This window comes from Rutilus rutilus (assembly GCF_951802725.1).
Source record: "Rutilus rutilus genome assembly, chromosome: 24".
NCBI lineage: Eukaryota > Metazoa > Chordata > Actinopteri > Cypriniformes > Leuciscidae > Rutilus > Rutilus rutilus.
The window spans coordinates 5682761-5705687 of record NC_140228.1 but is presented as its reverse complement, the minus strand read 5'-3'; the positions used below and the strand labels follow the sequence as shown (position 1 = coordinate 5705687).

General features: G+C 36.5%; 2 protein-coding genes across 6 annotated transcripts in view; one reads left to right on the top strand and one right to left on the bottom strand.

Annotated features, from left to right (window-relative positions):
• The window catches only part of kcnc3b (potassium voltage-gated channel, Shaw-related subfamily, member 3b), a 55558-nt gene extending 49198 nt beyond the window's left edge, over window positions 1-6360 (top strand). Inside the window, exon 5 of the mRNA XM_084399538.1 lies at window positions 4982-6360. Within this exon, the coding sequence (XP_084255664.1) occupies window positions 4982-4995 (14 nt within the window). The 3' untranslated portion in view covers window positions 4996-6360. The remainder of the gene's footprint in view (window positions 1-4981) is intronic.
• A 3775-nt stretch (window positions 6361-10135) lies between these two features.
• cog7 (component of oligomeric golgi complex 7) lies at window positions 10136-22518 on the bottom strand. Of its 5 annotated transcripts, none has more exons than XM_084399535.1 (19): window positions 22151-22518; window positions 19781-19832; window positions 19481-19686; window positions 19167-19315; window positions 17349-17465; window positions 17105-17273; window positions 15300-15382; window positions 15094-15216; window positions 14771-14969; window positions 14296-14423; window positions 13718-13872; window positions 13500-13616; window positions 13360-13425; window positions 12433-12613; window positions 12213-12353; window positions 12047-12130; window positions 11774-11888; window positions 11553-11696; window positions 10136-10842 (listed from the first exon to the last, which is right to left on the bottom strand). In XM_084399535.1, exons 3-19 carry the CDS (start codon window positions 19644-19646, stop codon window positions 10676-10678), a joined length of 2304 nt encoding a protein of 767 aa, XP_084255661.1. In that variant the 5' UTR covers window positions 19647-19686; window positions 19781-19832; window positions 22151-22518; the 3' UTR covers window positions 10136-10675. The 5 variants fall into 5 exon arrangements, with proteins under 5 accessions (XP_084255661.1, XP_084255662.1, XP_084255660.1 ...); XM_084399536.1 differs by having other exon boundaries at window positions 19481-19665; window positions 22151-22480; XM_084399534.1 differs by having other exon boundaries at window positions 19795-19832; window positions 22151-22336.
• Between the last annotated feature and the right edge of the window lie 409 nt (window positions 22519-22927).

Here is a 22927-nt window from a genome sequence, read left to right as displayed (position 1 = left end):
GATGAAATTATTTTTCTTTGTCTGCCATTGTGCACAGTGTTTGTGATGTGTTAGCGTAAGATTTTAAGATGATGCTCCAGAAAAAAAGGAATATTGTGCAAACTCGCCCACATATGCAAATCATGTGCAATATTCCACCCTAATTCATAATGCTGCAAACATACTTGCACATGTGGTGTTTTAAATGTATGTGCAAGCGTATGATTAATCCTAATGAAAAGGTTAAAAGAATGGAAGATGACGAAAAGGATGTGATGATTTCAAGAGCATTTCTTGTTTGTCTTGTCAATGTTAGTGTCCTGATGTTGTTTTTTTTATCATATTTTGAATGTTTTTTCAAAGACGATTTGTTTTTGTTTTCAAAAACATTACACGACAGTTTCATTTGTATATGATATATACGTTAAGTGTTACTGTGTTTCTTTTTGGATTAATAGAACTAGACAAAAATATATATGTATTCAGGTCGATGTGACCAAGTGCTTCCAGAATCATAAACAAAAGAGATGATACTATAAGTAAATAAGCCATTTCTGAGAAAATTACTTCCCTGAAATAGCAAAGAGAAAAATAACATGTTGCAATACTTGCAAAGTTGTAGTTTATAGGAAACTGTATGTTATCTAGTTTTTAATCATTAAATGTGATTTAGTTTCCCCAATGGAGAACAACCCACTGCTGAGACAGTACATATACAGTATCAGTAAGGAGCCATTTTGTTTTAAACATGGTTCCTCTGTCATGCAAACCTGGATCCCATAATGTTCCCGGCGTCATGCGAGATTCAGTCGTCCTGCAGAATCCCTTCTTTCCCAAATCGGTCCTGTTTTCCAATTTGGAATTGCTACAGTTTTTATGATAACCAAAGTTTGGTGGGATAGAAATGACATGTAGATGGGAGCGAAAAGGCTTCAAAATTATCTAAAAAAAGAATATATGTGACCCTGGACCACAAAACCAGTCACATGGGTAAGCTTTCCATTGATGTATGGTTTGTTAGGATAGGACAATATTTGGTCCAGATACAACTATTTGACATTCTGGAATCTGACGGTGCCAAAAAAATCGAAACATTAAGAAAATCGCCTTTAAAGTTGTCCATTTATGTTCGTGATTGTGCTGCATTCACTCACAAAAATAAATGTTTGATATATTTACGGTAGGAAATGTACAAAATATCTTCATGGAACATGATCTTTACTTAATATCCTAATGATTTTTGGCATAAAAGAAAAATTGATAATTTTGACCCACACAATGTATTGTTGGTTATTGCCACAAATATACCCGTGCGACATGTGACTGGTTTTGTGATCCAGGGTCACATATAGTCAAGTTTTTTGAAGAAATTAGTACTTTTATTCAGCATGGATGCATTAAATTGATCAAAAGTGACAATAAAGACATTTTATAATGTTACAAAATGATTTTAGAATGATTTGTGAGTAATGATGCTGAAAATTCAGCTTTGATCACAGGAATAAATTACATTTTAAATATTCAAATAGAACGCAGTTATTTTAAATTGTAATAATATTTCACAGTATTACTGTTTTTACTGTATTTTTCATCAAATAAATGCAGCCTTGGTGAGCAGAATAGACTTTTACAATAAACTTTTGAATGGTAATATAACAGTAAAGTTGTAGTAGATACATTTTGTGCTAAATTCTAAAATTATAGTTAATGCCATATTTTCTATTCAGAACCGAAATGTCAAAAAATATGGAACCCAAACAAAATTCAATTTTATAATACTTTATTTTACTTTAATTATACTGTACTTGCAATACCAGATCTGCAGGACGATTGAATCCTGCACGACATCGGCAGCAACCCTTGTTAAAATGTCTGTATTTTAACATGTTTTTAATTGTTGCGGGATGCCAGGCCTTCTCATACACTGTGAAACCAGAGACTTTCTTCCACTAAAACTGATTAGTCTTCATTAGTTATGGATCTCTAGTGATTAGTTAGTTGAGAAGATTCATTCTCTAGTTAAAAAAAGAAATCTCTTTCCTCCATTTGTAAGTAATTGTTGAAGTTAATATTGTGCTGTTCTTGTTGTAATCGGATGTTTAAAAATGTTTAAAAAGAACTGATTTTTTTTCTTTGACTTGTGTATTCCATGTAGTTGTGCCCTATTACAACACTGTCAGGTCACTGAAACACATCGAACATGTTTATATTAAAAAAGCAAGACCCCTCTATGAGGATAATTTAGGCTACAGTGTTGTTGTAGAGACTCATACACTGCTAGCTAGATTTAACTAGCTTCACCTGTTAAAGCAAAGCTTCTAGGCCGACATCGTAAACTTGATCTGTACAAATCTGTATCTACACGAGTGAATGCCCATTAAACTCATCTCTGCCTTTCTCTTTATGTATGCTGGTTGTTCTTTAAAGATTGTATGTGTTATGTTGACATTTATGTAAATGAGCATTTGTTTATGGTGTATTTGTGTGTGTGCATTTTCAATTTCTGTTTGCATATTAACAAGAAAAACTATTTCTTTCCATAACTGAAATGCACTCATTCACCCAGATAACGTTTGAATGCTGTATATGTGTACAATCAACACTTTTTGACCGATTTATTGCCTCTTACCTAAACTAAAACCTGCTAACAAGAAAAGGTAACACTTTATTTCGATAGTCCGCTTTAGACATTCAGTAGTAGCAAATTAATGAGTTAGTTGACATGTAGATGCAAAGTTACTTGTAGTTACTGACTATATGTAACTTTTCAAGTACGTCAACTTATTCTACTACTAACCCTAAGAGTCTACTAATACTCTCATGAGAGTTAAATGACATGTAGTTGCAAATTGATGAGTTAGTTGGCATGTAGTTGCAAAGTTACTTGTAGTTACTGACTATAAGTCTTTTAAGTGCATGTCAACTTATTCTACTACTAACCCTAAGAGTCTACTAATACTCTCATGAGAGTTAGATGACATGTAGTTGCAAAGTTACTTGTAGTTACTGACTATAAGTCTTTTAAGTGCATGTCAACTTATTCTACTACTAACCCTAAGAGTCTACTAATACTCTCATGAGAGTTAGATGACATGTAGTTGCAAATTGATGAGAGTTAGTTGACATGTAGTTGCAAAGTTACTTGTAGTTACTGACTATATGTAACTTTTCAAGTACGTCAACTTATTCTACTACTAACCCTAAGAGTCTACTAATCCTCTCACGAGAGTTAGATGACATGTAGTTGCAGATTGAGTTAGTTGACATGTAGTTGCAAAGTTACTTGTAGTTACTGACTATAAGTCTTTTAAGTGCATGTCAACTTATTCTACTACTAACCCTAAGAGTCTACTAATACTCTCATGAGAGTTAGATGACATGTAGTTGCAAAGTTACTTGTAGTTACTGACTATATGTAACTTTTCAAGTACGTCAACTTATTCTACTACTAACCCTAAGAGTCTACTAATCCTCTCACGAGAGTTAGATGACATGTAGTTGCAGATTGAGTTAGTTGACATGTAGTTGCAAAGTTACTTGTAGTTACTGACTATAAGTCTTTTAAGTGCATGTCAACTTATTCTACTACTAACCCTAAGAGTCTACTAATACTCTCATGAGAGTTAGATGACATGTAGTTGCAAATTGATGAGAGTTAGTTGACATGTAGTTGCAAAGTTACTTGTAGTTACTGACTATATGTAACTTTTCAAGTACGTCAACTTATTCTACTACTAAACCTAACAGTCTACTAATAGTCCCTTGAGAGTTAGATGACATGTAGTTGCAAATTAATGAATTAGTTGACATGTAGTTGCAAAGTTACCTGTAGTTACTGACTATAAGTAACTTTTCAAGTACGTCAACTTATTCTACTACTAACTCTTAACAGTCTACTAATACTCTCTTGAGAGTTAGATGACATGTAGTTACAAATTAATGAGAGTTAGTTGACATTGACATGCAAAGTTACTTGTCAACTTCCAATCTAAGACCCTAACCTAACAGTCTACTAATACTCTAATTACTTGAGAGTTTCTTGACATGTAGTTGCAAAGTTACTTAGTTTCTGACTATAAGTTATCAAGTACATGTCAACTTATTCTACTAACCCTTACCTAACAGTTTACTAGTACTCTGAGAGTCACTTGACATGCAGTTGCAAGTTAATGAGAGTTAGGTGACATGTAGTTGCAAAGTTAATTATAGTTAATAAAATGTCTAAAGTAGACTATCGAAATAAAGTGTAACCCAAAAAAATATGTACAAAACCATAGGCATAATTTCATTGGCCTGAAATGTTCAGCTGTTTAATTTTTTTGTTCAAATCTCATAATTTGACTCAAACTGACAAATTATTCCGCTTATATTATCATATAGTTGAATGAATTATCTGTTAACTGAATTCTTGCAGTACATGCTTAACTTTTACCAGCGATTCACAGGTAAACCCTCCCCAGCTTTCTACTGTTCTCAGATATAATCAATAAGTTTCCTTTATCAATAATAATGTAGTAGCCTATTGTATTTTTAAATTGATCTAGAATGTATCTGGGGTGGACTATTCCATTCCTGCTTGATCTAGAAAGTTAATTGGCCACATTTAGTTAGTCAAGTGTAATCTTCAGCATCTTTAGACTTCAGGTTAAACACTGTGTGACGCCATTAATTGTAATTAGCACCTGTGTGTTTTCTCCGGGACTGGACTTTTTCACCCCTGAGAAGATACATTGCACAGTGCATGCATCTTCATCTTGAGATCTGTGTGTAGAAACGTTTTAACCGTGTTTGTCTCAAATTCTTTTCTTCTTTTTTTTTTGTCAGTAATTTTGTTTTTGTGTGGTTTCTGTAAAATCATTTCTACATCTTACGGTTTCTGTGATTTTTTTTTTTGTTGTTGTTTTTTTTTTTTTCTGTGATTTTTTTTTTTTTTTTTTTTAAAGCATTGCATAATTAATTCTTGTTTCTAACAAAATCATTATATTTCTGTTTTTGTCCACAGTGTTAAGTTTCTAGCATTTGGCAATTCTTTTAAGGAGACACAGTTAGTCGCTGAATCCTGAAAACTTTGCAGATGGGACCGCACCATCCATACGGGACGTGTGAGGAATGTCGGAGTGGCGAGAGGGTGTGACTGGAAACAAAAAAAAAACAACAACAAAGGAAACTGGAAATTTCCGATGCCGAATCTTCACACGGTAACCAAAGCAACCTCACCGAAATTCCGGATCACTCCTCTTTCTACAGACTGACTGACATTACAGCAACAAAACCGAACATTGCACTGACACCTGAAAGAGAAAAAAGACTCTTGAAGGAACGAACGGAAAAACATTCCAATGTTTTAAGATCAAAACACCAGGCGTTTTGACTGCCGCACTCACCTGGGCCCTGAGTTTCTGTATATTAGTCTATATGTAAGAATGAAGGACCAAGTTAGAATAATTATGTAGCATTTCTGCTAAGACCCTGTAGCATTTCTTGGCTGGGAGAACTCTCCGACAGACTTTTTACAGACTGATATTCATCGACCGTTTGCACAGAATGACTAAAAATGACTTAGTCATGCACATTTTTTTCTTTTCCCCCACTCAGCATATTAGCAGCAAAGTGTGTTGTCCGTGTATTGCCGTGTGGTAGTTCCCCACTCCCCGTCCGAGAAAAGTCCGAGTCTTACAGTAGCTTTTCTTTGTGAATGAATCTAGAGCACTGAAAAGTGAAACGCAGCACTCTGCTTTGGTAACAGATGTACGTTGCTATTCCCAAACAGTCTTCCAGGTTTTTTCCCGTACGTTCGGGGGAGGCAACATCGAAAACACAGTCCCGACAGACCAAAGCCCAACTGTGACCAAATAATGTACGAAAGCTAAAACGGCACAAAATGACTTTAGATGTTCCCTGTCAGATCTGAACTTTTCGTCCCTTTAAATATGAACGGATTGGCTGTTCTGCCAGGGGGTGCTGTCTCTAATTCCCAAAAAACCCTCAAATTGAGGACTTTTCCCATGGGAATCCTCTCTGATTATAGAGGTTTATTATGTGATTTATTTTGTGATTTAGTATAGCTAATGCTGCCATAGATTATATACATGCACATGTGAGTGCTTGGACCAATAACTAGCGTTTCGTCTTCATGGAAAGAGGGTATAAAGGTCAGGGATACGCAGAGACATTCTTAAAATCTCCCTTTCTAAAAAAAAATCGTCTATGTACGACTTGTCTAAAATTGCCTTCAGAGTTTCCCTCCATCTCTGTCTCGTATTCTCTCCTATTGGCTTGACTGCACGTTCCTTCTTAACTAATCAGAGGGAGCGCAGGAGGTCACGCCAAACGAATCAAGAATAAATGTACAAAAAAAAAAAAAAGAACAAATTTATATTTTGATAAGTAACATCTCCATGGTACACGAGGCATGCGACGCCGCCGATGTCCGAATGCGACTGTAAAAATGCAATGCCGTCCACCCTACGAACAAACGCAGCGACTTACACAAAAAAGAATAGGACGAAAGAAAAGAATATTAACGCGCTCTTTTGGAGGGAGATATGCTTCATCAAAGAGATTGTTTCCTCGTAGACTGAACTGTGAGAAAATGGATGTCAAAATATATGAAAAAAGAAAAACTCTCTCTTTGGAGAGAGAAAAAAAAATAAAAAAAAATGCATTTTTGTAACTTTGTTTACCAGCATGAGACTTTGCATGACTGTATTTTCTGCTAGCCCTTGAAGTTGAAGTGGGGAGGGCTAAAAAAAAAAAAAAAGAATTAAAAAAGATATTAATAATAAAGATGTTAATAAAAATAAAAAACATGATATGCAATGGATATTTAAGAAAATAATATATTTAAAAGAGCTATATTTTGTTTTGAAATAGAAAGAAAATGTGAATAAATTCTGACTGCGAGTTACACACTGAACTGTTTTATTAGTTTTAGATTAAAAAAAAAAAAAAAATCTCAATGCCACCAAAATCTGTTCTGCTACATACTGCCCCATGTGACATTCCCGTTCGGTTTCATTTCTTCCATCGAAATGCCGCCTGGACTGTATATTTTGGTTGCGTATCTCTCTTTTTTGTGGGGTCGTCTATCTATCTAAGTGTTTGGCTAATGTTTGTCTGCGTACAACATTAGTTTTCTCTGTAGCCATGATAACAACTGTGCTGATGCTAGAATCCTCTGTAAGCGGGATACGGCGTCTTTTCCCACATGCATCGGGGCTGATAGCGTTTCATTCTCAGTTTGAGTTCACCTGCTCTCATTGGCAATAATATGAATGATAATCCGACGGAGATGTAGCAAAGGCAAAGTGGAGGCTCGTATCAGTCTCAGCGTCTTCCTTACAAACGGATGCAGTGTGGGAAACTGTGTTTTTGTAGAGGCGTTGTGTCTCTAATCTCAGGTGAAAAACGTGAATGCTCAGTTCCGCACCAGACCTCTGCCTGCCCGTGCAGCCATTTTTCATTTTCATCTCGTCTGATTGTTTTAAAGATCCATTGAAAGGCGTTTTGGAGTCGTTTGTTGATGCATTTCCTGTTAAAACAGGAAGTTAGGACACAGGGCTCATCCCTTTATACACATAGCCATTTGTCTTTAGCCTTTAGCTTAGCAAAGCTTAGCTTGTACAATGGACCAAATCAATAAAAACAAATAAATTCTTCAGAGAACAATTTTGAATGTCATTCTGTAATATTGGCTACAGAATTAAAATGTCTAATTTGGTGTTTTAAAATTGTAATCCAATTTATCATAGAAGTTATTTTTGGTTCTAAGGACACCAGGTTAAAGTTAAACTTTTAGCATTTAGCTTTAGGCTAATGCAAAACATCACAGTTGAGTTGTTAAATAGGCTACAGAATTAAAGTTGCTAACTCTAATCAGGCTAATTTGGTGTGTTAAAATGCTAAGTTTTACCCAACTTGTTTATCTATAAGTTTGTTATGTCTCAGGACATGAGGCAAAAGCTAAATCTTTAGCATTGCTAAGGCAAAACATTTAAGTTGAGCTGAACGTGCTTAGGCCTGTTTGGTATATTTTGTAATAAACTCCATTACAAATTCTAATCATGCTTATGTGGTGTCCTAAAATGCTGTGTTACCCAACAGAAGTTTTTCTTTTTATATCTCAGGACACCAGGCTAAAGCTAAACCTTTAGCATTTAGCTTTAGCCTAATGCAAAAACATCACAGTTGAGTTTTTGCTTCAAATCTGGGCCTCAGTCAGTAGCATCTTTAGCATCGTAGCACAGCAGCTAATCTGTTAGCATTTAACACAAGGGCATTTACAAACTAATAAGTTATATGTTCGTATTATTCAAGATTGCACAAAAAGTGAGAGTCAAGTGAGTGTCACACTTGAGCCGCATGTGAAGCAAACGAGTCGAGGTTTATAGACTACTGACATATAAACAGATGTGCTAATCAATACGCTACATAGGATGACAGGGCAGATAGACGATAAAAGATGGATGCTGGAAGCCCTTGACAAAGATGCTTGATGTGCCAAGTCTGTAATTGTAGATGAAAAGCCTCTGCTAATTAGCGAGTCGACAGAAATGACTGAAAGACAGAATGAAATGAATATGAGAGACTGCGGAGGTTTCGAGCAGGCAGCGGTCCGGTGTCTGGTGTGAGGGACGGTTCGTGATATTTTGGGTGTGTTGATATCAGCGGCTTCTGATATATGGAATGCAGATGATGGAAGTGGACAATACGACCTTCAGGAGAAAGACAATATGACACAGCTTATATTTTCGAAACTTTACCAAGCGAAAACGAGATGTCTCCGGCCTGGGTCACTGGGTCGTTTCCCAGCCCAGAAAGAAACCTTATAGCCCAAATAGGTCTTTGTTTTTTCAAAGTTGTGCATATTTATAGTTTTATAAATGCTTTTGTTTATAATTATCAATTTATTGAATAATTTATATTTTATACAGAGTTTTTGTTCGGAGTTCATCTCTTTGTTCCATTTCAAAGATTGTTCATATTTTTTATGACCACTTTGTTGTTCACGTATATATATAGATATAGATATATATAAAAGAGCCTGTGTTTGGTTTTATTTTAGAAGGCGTTAAGACCACTTTGGTCCAGGGGTCACAAAGTAACGCAGAATAAAGCATGCTTCCAGCGAGAACACAACGACACATATCCACATCAGTTTGATTTTGTTTTATTCCCAAACATGTTCGTTTTTTCGTTTCTTTTCAGGACAAGTCAAGCTTGTCTCTCCATCTTTCACTCACATTGAAGCACACTGCCCTCTTAAAATGATTTGGAATGATAGATCTGTCTGCATCCGATTCTTCTCGTTCGATTTACTGTGCCTGCTCTTGTATTCAATGTCAAGTTTGATCACCTGTTTCTTGTGTATTAAGTTTGATTTGATGTACTTGAATTACAGATATGCAATCACCACCTCTCTGACCACTGCCAATCATCCCGATCAATCAACATGATCAGTAATCAATATGATTAAAGTGATAAACAACCTTGATGTGTTTTTATGCGTTTTTTCTTCTTATGAGACTTCATTAGTATGTATTAATGCACACACATCCATATTTTTCCCCCTTTTTTAACAAGATGAAACTGGTGTTGGGTAAGTAAGGTTTAAAAAAAAAATAAAGTTAATATTTTTATTCAACAAGGACACATTAGATTGATGAAAAGTGACAAGTCCTCAAATATATATCTTTTTAATTTTCTATTCATCAAAGAAACCTTATTTAATCATTTCTGAAGGATCATGTGACACTGAAGACTGGAGTAATGATGATGAAAATTCAGCTTCGATCACAGGAATAGATTACATTTTAAAATCTATTCTAATAGAAAACATTTCCTTTTAAATTGTAATAATATTTCACAATAGTGCTGTTTTTACTGTATTTTTGATCAAATAAATGCAGCCTTGCATTAAGAATTTTGAACATTTGGTCAAATATGGCTTAATAGTATATGTCCTGCATATAAAAATCATGTTTTCTTAAACAATGTTTCTTTTACGTCAAGTCCAGGGATAATGGGTTGGGGAATTTCTTGAGGAATTAATTTACTACAATGTTGACAATTGTTTTTCCACATATTTTTGCATTGCAAAACTGATCTTACTGTGATGTTTATTATGATGCACTGTGAAACAAAACAATGCACTTAATCTGTTCAGATGTTTTATTTTGTTAAATTAACAGAATTGAAAACATTCTTGAAATTCTGTATGAAACTGCCCCCATGTGAGCAAAAATAATAAAAATACAAAGTCAGAGAGCCAGACATAAAAAGCATTAGATAGTTACCATGTAGCTTGATAAAGCAGAAACACAACAGTGCTCATGTTCATTATTGATTAGGAGGAATAATGGCTAACATGCAAAACACGAAAAAATAAATATGCATAATCTTTCATTGTGCCATTTCAAATTTAAATCACTGGATTCACAGCAATAAGCAAAACAATCAATGTAACTTTTTCTTTTCTGCACAATTAAATCCCACTATATTTATTACCCCAAACCGTCAACTTCTGATAAAATTTGTTAAAAACAAAAATAAAAGATGCACATCCGAAGTGCCATTAACATTTATTGTGTTTGTTTGGGAATATAGATCTGTTTATGGTCACATTTTGGTGTTCGATTCAACAACAGCAAAAACCCTTCAACGAACACACACCCGTCTACTCATGGCTGTCCCGCTGTCAGTACTCCAGACCCCTCAGGGTGGCGATGGTGGACGTCAGTCTGCGCGGGACGGGTTTGGCCGTCTGCCGGTATTCCTCCGGTTTGGCACGAAGAAGAGTGACGATATGCTGGAGGGTTCTAGAGGTCTGCAACCCCAGCGCATCCATCACGTTACTCAGGTACTCTGTAATGACAATAAGAAAACACACATACACAAGTGTTTTTACTGACACGCTCTAAATTATAACCAATCATTTATTATGAAAAGAAAATCAGGCAAATAACTAAGGAAACTTGAGTGTGTCAAAGGCCTATTTTTAATTAATACACTTTAAAAATATTAATGTATATATAAATATAGATATTTACTAGAATTATCTATACTAATTCTATAACTACTCAACAATTCTATCTATCTATCTAGATATATCTAGATATATATAGATATATATATAGATATAGATAGATATTAATAATTGTGAATAGTTAAGAATTATAGTAAACAATTCTAGTATATATATATATATGTGTGTGTGTGTGTGTGTGTGTGTGTGTGTGTGTGTGTGTGTGTGTGTGTGTGTGTGTGTGTGTGTATTGCCATTAAGAAAAAACATTTTCATTGGAATATTAACAGAAATAAAATATTTAAATCAACATTTATAATCAACAAGTGAATGAAAGAATTTAAATAAAAATGGTGGAAACTTACAAGAAATCATGACTCAAAATCCACACTTTACCTTAATAACTGTTTGTAAATGTGAACTGCAAATCTTGATGTTAATAATGAATAATAAAAACATTTCCATCAGCTTTGTAGTGTCATTGTGTGCAAGCGTTACATATTAATTATTGTTGGTGATAATGTCGTAATACACGTAATGATGATGTCACCTATGTCAGTTGCCAGCTGTTTGGTTGCGTGTACGCTCAGCTCAGGAAGCTGTAGGATGACATCACAATAGGTCTGCATGGTCGCCCTGGCGATAGAACCCAGCCAATAATCCGCCGTGTTCTCCAGCTCAGGCACGTCGTCGCCTATAGAGATACACATCATATATTAGTGTAGGAAAGTGTTTCTTGATTCATCCGCTGGGATGTGTGCTTGTGTTTACCTTGCTCTGGTGGATACGGCAGTTTGCCGGTGTGTAAGGCAAGTTCCAGCGCTGGATCCTCTTGAGTCACGAATGGCTCCAGATGCAGAGGCAAAGACATGATATACTGGCCAATCTATAGACAAAACACAAAAGTGTGTAATAACACCCATTAAGCTTCCTCTAGTCCTGTGAACACCAGTGGCTTGTGTTTGTCCTTGTACCTGTAGGAGCGTCTTTGTGATTTGTCATCATGTTTGACATCATAAGGACATTGACTTAATATTGTCTTACATTAGTGATGTACTCCTGCGGTGACAAACTGAAGGCCGGTAGATCATCAGTTAGCGTTCCACCCAAACTAGCAGAACCGCAAGCCTTAAAACATCAAAAGCACATCGAATCAAACACGACCTTTTCAATCCTTCACAGTGAGCAAAAACACGCCGTGCAAACGCACCTGTGGTTTGTTGAGAAGGAAAAGCTGCTGTTTGATTTGCAGGAACACCGAGTCAAACGCGAGCTGATTGGCCTGCTGGTTCAGACGCGTCAGGGCAGCGCGAGTCTCGGCCAATAAGCTTGAGTTTCCTGTTCCTTTCTCCTGCACAAAACACATATGCGTAAGACTTGACCTCTACACTGAATGCTGCACATTCGAAGCACACATATATGACGTGCACCTTGAGGGAGTGCAGCGTCTCCAGTAGAGTGTTATACTCCGCGGTGTTGTTCTGCTGGAGATAGTTGTATTCCTGCCATGGGTTCTTCTGGCTCCGCCTCTCAGACACACCCTCTTGTAAGCCACTCAGACTTCTGGGGTTAAACCCCTCCCACAGGAAACGCCCCGCCCTCCCCAGGATCCTGCCAATCACAATGCACAACTATGATACTCGACAGACAATCATTTCTAATCCATTATTGTAGCGTAACAGGCATAGTAAAGGTAGAATTCAACCCTCAGGGACCCTTCATTTGAATAATGCAGTTAATAAATAAATAACTTTACTAAAGTAAATAACTTTCACCAAATATAGGTTAATAGCTGACACTCTGAAATTTATGCTAAAGTCACACAAAATTCACCAGCCAACAGACACAATACTAAACACTTTGGGAACAAAATTATCCATGTATGAAATTTGACATCGAATATTGTTTACATTTTATTTCTATATTCTAAATTCCATGATATGTAAGCCTCGTTCCATCACTTATTATCATGGAATTTAGAACATACATAGAGGTATTACTACATTATTTACTCTGATATGAATATTTATTACAACATAACTTTTCATGACTGTATCATTATTGGTTGAAATATACTTGTGTGCTCAATTCAAAACTTTCACTTATTGGATCACAAAATAATGGTGACATTCTGCAATCCCAAATTCCCAGCATTGCAATTTTGCTTTGTTTTTCCAAATTATACACGGATGCAAAATTTGCCTGACTGAAATGTTTTTTTGGTTTTTTTTACGACTAATAGTTTCCTAAAGACGTTAATTATGGGTGAAAAAAAGAATAAATCATGAATATTAATGCTTGGGTCTCTGAAGGTTAAATCAATAGAATTTAACAAATGGATAAAATAGATTTCTTACTTATTTGAAAGCTGCTGTTCAAACGCTCCACATTGTCTCAGTAGCTCTCCACAGGTTGCAATGATCCTAGAAGATACAGGAACACATTTATATAACTTTATATACATTTATAAACGAATGAAAAAAGAAACCCCGCCCACCTGACGGAGTTCTGGAAAGCCGTCCAATCCTCAGTGAACACCTCAGAGGAGGGCGTGTCCTCCAACTTATACTTCTTGCGGATCGATTGAAGCGTGACAGAGAAATCGGACACGTACCTGAGAAATAAACGAGAGAATGAGCTGGAGAGCGTGGCTGACCTGTGGGCTGTGTGTTTGTCTCTGCGTTTAAGTGTAGTAAATGCTTGCATGATTCATACTTGCTGAAGAGCGCTCGAAGGGCTTTGATGAGCCCACACACACCGAGACCATCCGTTAACTTCACACAGCGATCGACGGCAGCAGCCGCCAAACCAAACACCTTCTGAACCGAGTGTGTGAGCTCTAACACACAGTCCAGAACCTCACCACGCTCCTAACACACACAAACAAATCAATAAAACACACGGTGAATGCTGTGGGTGTGGAAAAAAACAACAATAATTTTAATAGTTATACAACAAAACTCATTTGACAACACATTCTTATCAGCATCTAGTAAGTTCAGTAACTGCTCAGATTCAGTTAGCAATTTGTTAGACTGATTCAATCTGAGAATGAGTTTGTGAGTGCGATTCACTAAAAAAAAAAGAATCATTTGTATGCAAATTAGACTCCATACAGTCAATGCAATAATATAAACTATGCTTATTTATGGTCTTTGTATTTTTTCTCAGTGTCTCATTTAGATCAGACCATAAACTCACAACTCGAAAAATTATTTCAGAAAATAAAAACAAAAACATAGTTTGTATTTGTACTGGTTCAAGATCAAACATGAAACCGTGTGTTTGCTCACCAGTGGAACAGCACTGAGTTGGATCAGTAAGTTTGTCTCCTCTAGTTCTCCAAACTGCATCTGATAAGTCGCATAGGGTGAATACACACATGATACCAGCTCTGCCACCTTCAGGAGGTTACACTCGCCTGAAACACACACATAAAGACAGGAAAATGATGAGGAAAAAGCAGATACAATGACCTCTTTAAAACTGAATCTCAAAAAAAAAAACATTTTGTTAACTAAAAACAGAGAATTATACATATTTTTAGAAAAATTAATGCAATTTTTAAATAAAATAAATGACCATTTGCTAAAATTCTCATCAATATACTGTGAAAAAAAAAGAAAAAAAATCTCTCATTACTGTAAATGATGTACTTTTACAAATGTTCTTCACAACTTAAACTGTGTAACATATAAATGTATATGATATACACAAATCTTTTTTAATTAGATTTTCACACACACACACACACACACACACACAGACCGAGCTGTGGTTGCATTGCTGCCTCCAGGCTTCGACTGAAGTTAGCCGCCGTCTGATGAAGATCCAACAGCACATCCAGACGACAGTCGCCAGAGCAACGCTTCAATGCCACAGCAATGCAGTCTGGGATAGATGGCACCATCGCCCCCAACGTCTGGATCATCAGCACTGTGAGCACTTCACAGGGGTTTTTAAAGACCTACACACACACACACACATACGCATGCTTGAGTGTGTGTGACAGTGAAAGCCATTAACATTCCAGTGCAGTGAGGCTGAGTGTGTGTGTGTGTGTGTGTGTGTGTGTGTGTGTGTGTATATACCTGGCTGCTCCACTGTAGCTGCGAGTGCCACGTGGACAGAAGTGTGTCGTAAAACTCAGAGAGCTGCTGCTTCAGAGAGGCGTCTGACTGACAGATGCTTTCCCACACAGTCAACAGTTGTGCCTTCAAACACACACACACACATTTAAGTGTTAAGCTCAGGTTGATTCCACAGCCAAACTGAAATCAGAGACAAAATACTATACCTTGTGACATTTGTAATAGTAAGTCAGTAACTGAGGCATTCTATCCATCTCAGTAAAAACTCTCACAAAAAGCTTTGCTTGATCTGAAACACAACATACAAATAAAGATTAACTTGCTAAAGCATATTATAAAACAGATAATTCTGCTTCTAGTATCTGATTGCATGCTACACACACACTACTGTTGAAACGTTTGGGTTTGCTAAGATTTCTTAATGCTTTTAAAAGAAGTCTCTTCTGCTCACCAAGGCTGCATTCATTTGATTGAAATGTTATGTTATTAAAATGTAAAATAACGGTTTTCTATTGAATATATTGTAAAATGTATTTTATTCCTGAATTTTCCGCATCGTTACTCCAGTCTTCAGTGTCACATGATGATTTGCTGCTCAAGAAACATTTCTTCTTTTTTTTCAATTATCTTTTTTATTGATTTTTAACATTTTATTAACATAACAGACAGAAGAGGAAAAAAAAATTTTAAAGAAAGAAAAATAATAATAATAATAATAAAATATAGCAAAATAAATAAAGTCCTCAAGAAACATTTCTGATTATTATCAATGTTGAAAACAGTTGTGCTGCTTCATCTTTTTTTCAGTATTCTTTGATAAATAGATAGAAATATTTGTATCATTAAACTTATTTACTGTCACTTTTAATGCAACCTTGCTGAATAAAAGTATTCATTAAAAACCCCAAAGTTTTGAATGGTGACATAATTAAAAATGTAGGTCCTTTAATCCAAAAGCATCAACCCGCTGAAGGCGACTATGGCCCTGTTTACACCTGGTGTTAAGATCACAAGTGGACGACACTAAATAATACAGGTGTAAACGAGGTCTAAAACGTTTTTGAGCTTGTCCACTTTCAAAAACACATTCGACCGGATTGCTTTTGTAATGTAAACGCTCATGTGGTCGAATGCATATGAACTGGCGCAAAAGCTCTCCGCCTACTGACCCAGTGCGTTAACGTTATGGGAAGTGCACTAGCCAGACGGGATTTAAAGCAACACTAAGGAATGTTTCCTCTTCGGTCCCCCTACAGGTTGGAAGCGGAATTGTCCATTACCGCTGTCATAAATAATTTCGCCGCCCGCATCCTACCGTCGCACGCACGCTCGCTGTTTATCCAGCACCGGCTTTGAATGAACGATGTCCACCGACAAGGTAGAGTATGATGCATGATTTCATGAAAGCATGATGTATTGTGACATCAGAAACGAAGAAAAACTAAATAATGACTATTGTAACGCTTGCCGTAAAGCAAGTCAAATTTGTAGTTTTCTTATGTCTCATTTGAACTACAGAAACGCGACCCGGTTTGGCAAACTTGCAGTGTGGTTATAGCAGATATAGGGCTGCAAAGCGAATCCAGAAGTGCCTTTCACCCTGTTACGACTTGATGAACCACTGATACAATTTTGGAAACATTATTTTAAGGTTAAAAATGTTACTTAGTGTTGCTTTAAACTTAGTCAGATGGGACCTAAGTTTGGTTTGAAGATGAAAAACGTAACGAAAAAATTCCTGATATCTAACACAACTGTGTGTTTTTCCATCGTGTTCATGTGTAAATGGCGTGAGCTTATTTCATCCATTAGATTGAAAGATCTGAAAAACACATACATTTATAGACCCTCCCCTTAAAGAAATCAGCACAGAAGTGGTTAAAAGTGGACAAAATAGACTGATTAAAACAGGTGTGAACTGGAATGCGTCTCCCTCGTCTACTTGTGATCCGATCGACTCAAACGCATCTTAATCGCAGGCGTAAACAGGGTCTGTTTTTGTGTGCGTCACCTGTAGCCAGCGAGTTGAAGGTGGAGACGATCTGTGTGCTGGTGAGAGCTTCCAGACGGTTCTTCAGAGCCTCCAGCTGAACACACTTCTCACTGTAGTCTGGTGTGTCCACCAACATCGTCAAACTACCCTGCATGGCGGTCAGTTTACCGCTGATCACGGCCACGTCCTGCAACAAACACACACGAACCCTTCAGAATGACATCCACACGCAGGTAAAAACAGACGTGCAACAACACCTCACCTGTGTTTTAAAGGTCTCCTCGATGTCAGCACTGAGAGTGCTCCACTTATCAGCTTCCTGAAGCGCTTCTGCTGCCAACTGCATCCGAGACTTCACCTGATCAATCTCCACCAACACCTGCCGGACATCAACACTCAATACTAGACACCTCCCGGCAAAAGTTTGGAATATTGAGGATTTTTTTTTACGTTTTTGAAAGAAGTCTCTTATGCTCACCAACGCTGCATAATAATATTTCACAATATTACTGTTTTTACTGTATTTTTAATCAACTAAATGCAGCCTTGATGAGAAAAATCAACTTTTGATCGGTTGTGTAAATCCATATAAAGTGAACATTTGCAATTAGCATCTCCTATACACAACTATAATTTTTATACTAATTATACAGGGTGGGCCATTTATATGGATACACCGTAATAACATGGGAATGGTTGGTGATATTAAAGTCCTGTTTGTGGCACATTAGTATATGTGAGGGGGCAAACTCCTCAAGATGGGTGGTGACCATGGTGGCCATTTAGAAGTCGGCCATCTTGGATACAACTTTTGTTTTTTCAATAGGAAGAGGGCCATGTGACACATCAAACTTATTGGTAATGTCACAAGAAAAACAATGGTGTGCTTGGTTTCAACGTAACTTTATTCGTTCGTGAGTTATTTACAAGTTTCTCTTTGTTTTCTCTTTCTGAATTTTGAACAAAGAGAAACTTGTAAATAACTCATGAACGAATAAAATTACGTTGAAACCAAGCACACCATCATTTTTCTTGTGACATTACCAATAAGTTTGATGTGTCACATGGCCCTCTTCCTATTGAAAAAACAAAAGATGTATCCAAGATGGCCGACTTCTAAACGGCCACCACCCATCTTGAGGAGTTTGCCCCCTCACATATACTAATGTGCCACAAACAGGACTTTAAAGGAGAACTCCGGTCAATTTTAACATTGAGCTCATTTTTTTGTACATTTGGAGTGCTGTCAATACAGAGAACAACGACAAAAATCGGTGTTGCCGACACCGAGTTATTCTATTTTTTAAATTTGCACCCTATTGACTTCAATGGGGCAAGTAGTAAGCCTGCTTTTTAGCCTCTTAACATCCTTTAAGTGTCATTACAAGTGCACAGAAAATGCACTCGATTGTCGAGTTCACGCGCATAGGTTTAGTACCTATGATCACGCGCGTGAACTCGACAATCGATTACTGTGGACTTCGACCGAAAACAGGATGTAAACAAAGGTATGAGCGCTGGCTGAATTAACTTCATTTTTATTAATATCTCTAACATCTACTGCAGTCAGATCCACTCGTGTTCACTCGGAAGGAATCACTCACATTTTCTGTGCACTTGTAATGACACTTAAAGGATGTTAAGAGGCTAAAAAGCAGGCTTACTACTTGCCCCATTGAAGTCAATAGGGTGCAAATTTTAAAAATAGAATAACTCGGTGTAGGCAACACCGATTTTTGTCGTTGTTCTCTGTATTGACAGCACTCCAAATGTACAAAAAAATGAGCTCAATGTTAAAATTGACCGGAGTTCTCCTTTAATATCACCAACCATTCCCATGTTATTACGGTGTATCCATATAAATGGCCAACCCTGTATAATCATTTTCCTAATATTTTTTTCTTTGGACTTGTTTGCAAAACACTTTGAACAAACTATTGTATAATCAATATTTTTAAATAGGTTTATTAATGTGAATAATAGTTTATTACTATTTAATGGTTGTTATTAACTATCAAGCTATATCCCTGTATTTATGCACAGAGTATAGAGTGATTTGGATGAGTGTATTTATGGTTACCTGCATAGACTGCACTGTGTCCTGCTCAAATTTCTTGATGTCCTCTTTAACCAGAATCATTTGATCCTTCAGGAATGACGCCTCTTGTTTCAGAGCTTCAATATCCCTCAGTACACGCGGCATATTCTGCAGAGCCTGATTACTGCTCTCTGCACACACACACACACACACACACACACAGACAGAGAGAGAGAGAGAGAGAGAGAGAGAGAGAGAGAGACCATCAGAGACATTTATAAGTGACAGTAAAGAGACTTCTTTCAAAAAAAAGACATTGAAAGTGAGCTTTAAGTGTTGAAATCGTGCAGACTCACCTTCTATCGAGTTATTGACCTCTTGAATGAAGAGCTGCAGCTTCATGACCAGAGTAGAGGCGTGCGCGTCAGTTTTACCAGGCGCGTCTTTCTGAGCCACTTTAAAAGCTCCATTCACCCAGTCCTTCACATCAAAATCATCTGCCAGGAACTTGGAGAAGTCCATTCTCACCCCTTCAGTGACCCTACAGAGCCGAATTCACCATCTTAAAGAGTCAAACCCACACGCAGAAAGGGAGCGGATATAAAAAGACATGTTGTAAATGTTAAGCGGTGTGTATTTTGATGTGTTTACTCAACTGAAATCTCTTCACCTTCACCAGTCTATTCCATAATTCTTGCCCACACCAGCCTTAGACACGAACATAAAATAAACAGCCCATGAGAAAGATATAACCATGACCACGAGATACAGTTCAAGCAGTGCGATCGCTTCCTCCAGCGTTAATTTTTTTAGAATAAAACTGATATGCAGTTTCTGAGTTTAATGTTTTCAGTGTTTGTACACTGCTTCCTGGTTGCGCTCTTCCTAATAATATCCGGTGAGGGGGAAATGCGATGAAGAAGCGTTCCGCTTTCGAAACGTTTAACGGACAAAATCTAGTTATACAAAACCTAGTAAAATGGAAAAACTGTGTATAGACGAAAACTATTAATGTAGATGACTGCTATTATTGTGCATTACACTGAAGTAATTAAAATAACTTTCATTTTAGTGACGTGGCTGTGTTGCACCTTATGTTGTTCGGGTGGGTCACATGTCAATAAAATAAAATAAAATAAAATAATGAAATGAAATAAAATAAAATAAAAAATAAATAAAATAAAATAAAATAAAAAAACACTGAAAGGGAAAAAAAATACATTCTTGTATTTTAAATTGTGTTTACATGCAAAAAAAAAGCCCATTTAAACACAAAAAGTTTTACGTTTTATGTATAAATGTAGCCTAAAGATTTTTAGTCCTTTTATTTTAAGTCCTAAGCCTTTTATTCCTGCTGTAATTTACTCACATGACGTACATTGATTTGAGACTATCTATCTATCAGCTCATTGCTGCCTCCTGCTGCCTCACTATTCATTTACACCTTCATTTGAGGTAAAATGCTGCAATTTCATCTCTTCAAATGACATTGAAGAATATGAACGTGTTTTAAAACACATTTTCTCCATTTCAAGTGCTCACTGTTCACTCACCCACATATCAAACGTTCGTTAAAGACAGACATGTGCAAGAAACACAAGCCGATAATTCAAATAGCCTATTAAAGGGACAGTTCACCAAAAAAAATGTAAGTTCTGTCATAATTTACTCACCCTCAAATTGTTCTAAAACTGCATACATTTTTTCTTCTCCTGTTGAACATCAAGGAAGATATTTTGATGAATGTGGGGTAACCAAACAGTTACATAGGCCTATATAAAAAAAAAAAAAAACTATGGAAGTCAATGGGGACCAGCAACTGTTCGGTTACCCACATTCTTCAAAATATCTTATTTTGTGTTCAGCACAATTATCATTATTAAATTAATACAGTTTGGGAACAACTTGAGGGTGAGTAAATGATGACAGAGCTATCCCTTTAATGTCAAATTTTAAGTTTTTAAATAGCATTAACCAATCTTCTGTTGAAACATGTTTTTGTGACATGGTTTTATTTTTTGCTTTGCATTTAAATTTGGAAGGTCAAACTCAGTAGTGTGATATAACCTGAAGCCCACCGCTGTGCTCCACATTTTCAAAATGAACTCAAATATAAAGTAAGTGAATTAAAATAGACTGTTTTTACTCTGACAGCTTTTGTTTTTTACTCATATCAGCATGTTTTGTTACTTCCTGTCCTTATCTTCCCCAAAGTTCCTGTAGCTCAACACTTCCAGAACCTCATCAGATAAGAATCAACCATTTTCTGTTCAAGAGATAGTTAAAGCTGACGATATCAGTTTGGGTCCGTTGAACCCAGAATTACACGCATGGCGTTTGAAGAATAAATATTGAGTGTATAATACATTCGTGCTCTTAACAGAGAACATGTTGGAGAGTTACTTACCCTTACAGCCCAGATCCGGCCCACATCTGGGCCGTGTGGAATCCATGTGTACCAGATGTGGGCCGGATCTGGGCTAACATTATGTTGCTGTAAGGGTAGAAAACTCTGAATCTCTTTAAAATTCAATAAGTGCAATGCAACTTTCAAAATGAAGTGACTTGTTTGACTAATGCAGATCTGTCATGTTGATAATGTGTTGGAATATTGCAATTCTGTTGTATGATGCATTAGAAATCTTGTTCATTATAGTGTATGAATACTGCAGACCAAGTTTGAACCATTTGAATCCTGAATAGATCAGGTTTTTGCTGGTATTTTCATGTCTCAGCAGCTGATTTTTAGATAATGAAAAAAAACCACAAACACGAGCACATGTCTGGCACATAATGTCTACCATCATATCAAGCGATATCAGGTTTACCAAAGTGTTGGAACGCTGGCACCGCACTAACTAAATACTGGCACCATCCGTTTGCCATGTGTTTACTTGCTTTTGCGAAGACATCTGTTACTTTGTAGGGCACGCTTGAAAGTAGGACGCCTGTGTAGCGCGTATCATAAGGCAGAATTAGGTGTTGCCATCCAAAGATGCTATTTAGGACGATCAGATTGAACTCACCTCAGGGCCCGAGAAAGATTGATCTGATATCATCAATGCAAAACTACCGTTAATCGGAAAGGTGCATGACTCATTATGGAGAAAACAGCTCTTATTTCGGTTGATCTTCTGAAAGAATGGCTGGTCAGGAGGCACAAACCTTACAAACAAAAACTAGCCATCACAGAAGCTCCTCTAAAGCCGCGTGAATAAATATAGGCCTCGGATTGATTCTCATCAACGTAGGCGTATAGGGTTACGAAGTGTGTAGTTTCAAATTTAACCTCAACTTTGACTCATCACAACAATCATAACAATATAAACCATACGCCTATTCTCATGTCTAAAACTGAACTGTAGACTCGCAACAATTATTTTAAATGCTCTCTTGCTGCACTATTTATCTTGGTGGTTTTACCATTACATGTCAAGTGAAGTCACCTTTATTTGTATAGAGCTTTTTACAATACAGATTGTAGCACAGTGATAACATGAAAGTAATGCAACAAAATACAACAACACGTAAAGTTAAGTTAAATGTATTTTTAGTTTCAAAGCATCTTTACAGAAAATCATGCTGTTAATGTTTATTCTCTTAAACTGTTGATCACTGAAAGTTATTTTTAAAAGTAATGCGTTTAACAATATTGCATTACTCCCTAAAAAGTAACTAATTGTGCTAGTTACTTTTTATGAAATGTAGTGTTTTATGTGTTTTATGTTGTTATGTTATGTTGTTTTATGGCAAATGTACCTTTCCCATCAAAATTGAAATGAATGCCTCATGAAGGAAATGCA

Bases quoted from the DNA above. Each gene is read 5' to 3' on its own strand.
- cog7 (XM_084399535.1), bottom strand. From the start codon at position 19,646: ATGGACTTCTCCAAGTTCCTGGCAGATGATTTTGATGTGAAGGACTGG. The intron at 14,970-15,093 runs GTATATACACAC...GTGTGTGTGTAG, and splicing joins AGCTACAGTGGAGCAGCCAG to GTCTTTAAAAACCCCTGTGA. The intron at 13,873-14,295 runs GTGAGCAAACAC...TGTGTGTGTTAG, and splicing joins AACTCAGTGCTGTTCCACTG to GAGCGTGGTGAGGTTCTGGA.